At 33.4% G+C, this 3,231-nt stretch overlaps 1 protein-coding gene across 1 annotated transcript in view; it reads right to left on the reverse strand.

Moving 5' to 3' along the window:
* The window catches only part of CSTF3 (cleavage stimulation factor, 3' pre-RNA, subunit 3, 77kDa), a 48,715-nt gene that overhangs the window by 37,359 nt on the left and 8,125 nt on the right, over positions 1-3,231 (reverse strand). Inside the window, exons 2-3 of the mRNA XM_010183307.1 lie at positions 1,541-1,642; positions 1,315-1,410 (exon numbers count right to left, since the gene is read on the reverse strand). Of these exons, the coding sequence (XP_010181609.1) occupies positions 1,315-1,410; positions 1,541-1,642 (198 nt within the window). The remainder of the gene's footprint in view (positions 1-1,314; positions 1,411-1,540; positions 1,643-3,231) is intronic.

The following is a 3,231-nucleotide window of genomic DNA, read 5'->3' on the forward strand; positions in this document are numbered from 1 at the left end:
CAATGTAGTTCAGGATTTCTCATCCAACTCTTAAATTTGAGGCGTGGTAAAGATGAAGGTTTTACATAAGCACAGAAATCAGATAACTTAATGTAATCAAACTAGATCAGATTCTAAAGACTAGGTCCTGTAGCTAATGCTGCAGGGTGCAAGAGGTGAATCAATTTGGCTGCACAGTCCCAGAAGGAAAAATACACATCTGTACGTGTTAGTGCATTCACAACCTCCTAAATATGTCCAATCACTAACGTTCCAATTACTACTACAAACTGCTGGAAACAAAATAGGGAAAATTCTATGATATTTAATTAAGTAATATTAAATTTAGGTTGCAGTATTTTGAACTATAACATCTTATTATGAATAGCAATATAAAAATTTCTTAGATGACCACAGTCCAAATTTTATTTAATAATCTTCAAAATTTACTGCCAGAACACATTTGGCTATGTAATGTAATGTAAAGTAAGAGATGATAACTATACAACAGAGTTTTGCCACACAGATTGCTGCTTAGAAATTTTCACAGATGGAAAAAAATTTTGCTATCTTATTTCTTATCTGCCGAACACAGGCCCCCACCCCTGTAGTTTAGCATGAAGAAATGTTTCTCAAATAAATACGTGCAGCTAAAAGATGCCCACGAAAAGCATGTGCATTAGTATTAAATATCAGCTACAGTAAATTGAAAAAAATTTCTGGTTATACAGTACATTTCATATCATGTCACTGAAGACTGTTTACATGCTTAATGTACTTCGTGGGAAGTTTCATAGATTTATGTAAACAATCACAATTTTGTTGAGACTTTTAGAAGCTAATGAACTGTGCTAATGCATTTTCCCAACATTTTCATTCCAGAATTCAGCTTCCATCCCACACCCTCCCCAGAAACACTCAAATCCCTAAGAACGTAAAAAAAAATTAAAAGATCCCAACACTCTCAGAAAGTCATTCAAATAAGTTTGCAAGTATAAATAATAATAATTTAAAAAATGTCCACTAAATAAATGACACGGGAGGCAATAAATTGACACGACAAGTAAATAAAAGGCTAAAGCACTCCAATACCATTGAAACGGTTTTAATGTTGTTGCAATTCCATAATGCAACAATCATCAACTCATAAAAGACCCAATACTTTAGAATTCATTTTAATCACTCCTTTGTACCTATTTTACAAAATAAAGGCAAGGCATATTTAAAAACCCCTTTTCCCCTAGATATTATGTGCCTATCTTAATTTATGCTTATGAAAGTGTAAACTTAAGCTCCTATTAAATATTATATAAGAAAAAATATAAAAATATTAACCTCTGCTTCAATGTACAGTTTCCAGAATCTGCCAGAACTGGGGAACTGGGCAACAAGGCGTTCATAGGTCTTCCGTGCTTTGTCTATAGGTTGATTCTAAAAATTGAAAATCAAAACAGCATTTACAATATTATGACTTATGTAAATGAACAGGCTGATTTTTACTCCAGAACCAAATAGCGTGAGTGGACCATAGATAAGGAAACGTAATCCTATGTCACTAAACCTGTGCCTCTCGAATGAGAATGCTCCAAGCGTCAAGGTCATATGGATTTTCTTCTAGTTTCTTTTCAGCTTTCTTCACTTTTTCTGGGACATATTCAGCAGCCTGGAGAAATTAAAAAGAAGACATAAGAGATCACAAGCAGAGTTTGAAATGTTCTGTCCCAGCTAAAAAGCCAAGCTAAAGACAATTTTGACAATGTAACTTTCCAGATCTCAGTTTTTATGCTGGAGTTTTAATTTTATCCAGAAAACAAGTTGTTCCAGTAAGATAAAGCATTCTTACTGCAAGATCTGCATATATGATGATCCATCAAAAAGCTAGACTAGAACGACTAAGCGTTTCTAAACTGCTAGAACAAATACGAGTTTGCCAGAAAATTCATTGCACTATGAATTCTAAACAGTTTTACCAACCTGAAACCTTCAAGATGCACAAAGTAAATTCAGCCCAATTTTTCTAATTCAGATCTCAGCCAAACAAATACAGGTTACAGCACAGGTCATTCTGTATATGCAGGACAGCAAATATTTTGCATCACAAGCTACAGACTTAACAAAAAAACTAGGAGATGAAGATGACAGTTCTAGCAGGAACACACAGATGATACTCAAGCAGAATTTTGTTAATCTTCTGATCTGTCAATCAGTGTATTCTTACTGTTGGCTTCCTGTAGCTCTGGCATTAACTGCCTTAATTTGTTTTTAATTTTCTTTAAATTTTTTAAAATACACTCATTGATCACTTTTTTTGATACTGAAAGCTTTCCCAAATCAAAAATTACCTTGTTAACATAGTTAATATTATATAGTATAGGTTTTAAGCATTCTTCTAAGACTTGTGGAAATACTTTAAAACGTCCAAAAATCTTTTCTGGATTGAACACTGTTAGCACAAAGTAGATTAAAACTACAATCTGATCACATACAGACAAGTCTTAAAATATATGCTTGCTGCAGCCCTAAACGATAAGAAGTTTTTTCTTAAGCATGAAATATTTTTCTGACCTGTACCCAAAACAGTTTATTTACTAACTTTCCAAACTTGACTAATTTTCATGCAGATGTTACCAGGCCCAAATCACACAGACAAGTAAATTCCTGCCTTTGGAGATGTAACAATAATAACCTGTAAATTACTACTACAAGAGCTTTCTAGGGAAATTTTACAAGTTAGGTACATAATTACTCTTCGGATATATGATTCTGTATTGTAGAGCACAGTGTGATAGATTTAGTGTACAGAAAAGCATAAAAAAACCTCCATGTCAATTGCTACAAGATTATTTTAAGGAAATAATTTTGATTCTTAATATTTGATCTAGGTCAATACATAGATCTGAAGATGAAAAAGACAGAAAACAGGACAGATAGAACCAATACCCCTATCAAAGGTGCCATTATACATTTATAAAAGGAAAGAGAATGTAACTAGACACTACAGAGGTAAGACTTAAGTAAAACTAAGCATCACTATTGTCCTTGACTGTGGCACATGAATCCTGATGGAAAGTGGACATTTCCCAAATGATTTACAAATCCCGGGAATCATTAATAGATTTTATGGGAAGAACACTTACAGTGGGCATTATCATAAGATAAGCTTCCAGTGAAGTATTGTACCAGTGACTTAAGAAAAAGCCAGGGCCAGCAAATAAAGTAAACCTGAGTTACTTAGGAACATCAACTTTATTT

Source organism: Mesitornis unicolor, unplaced genomic scaffold (genome assembly GCF_000695765.1).
Source record: "Mesitornis unicolor isolate BGI_N332 unplaced genomic scaffold, ASM69576v1 scaffold40700, whole genome shotgun sequence".
In the NCBI taxonomy this organism is placed as follows: Eukaryota; Metazoa; Chordata; class Aves; order Mesitornithiformes; family Mesitornithidae; genus Mesitornis; species Mesitornis unicolor.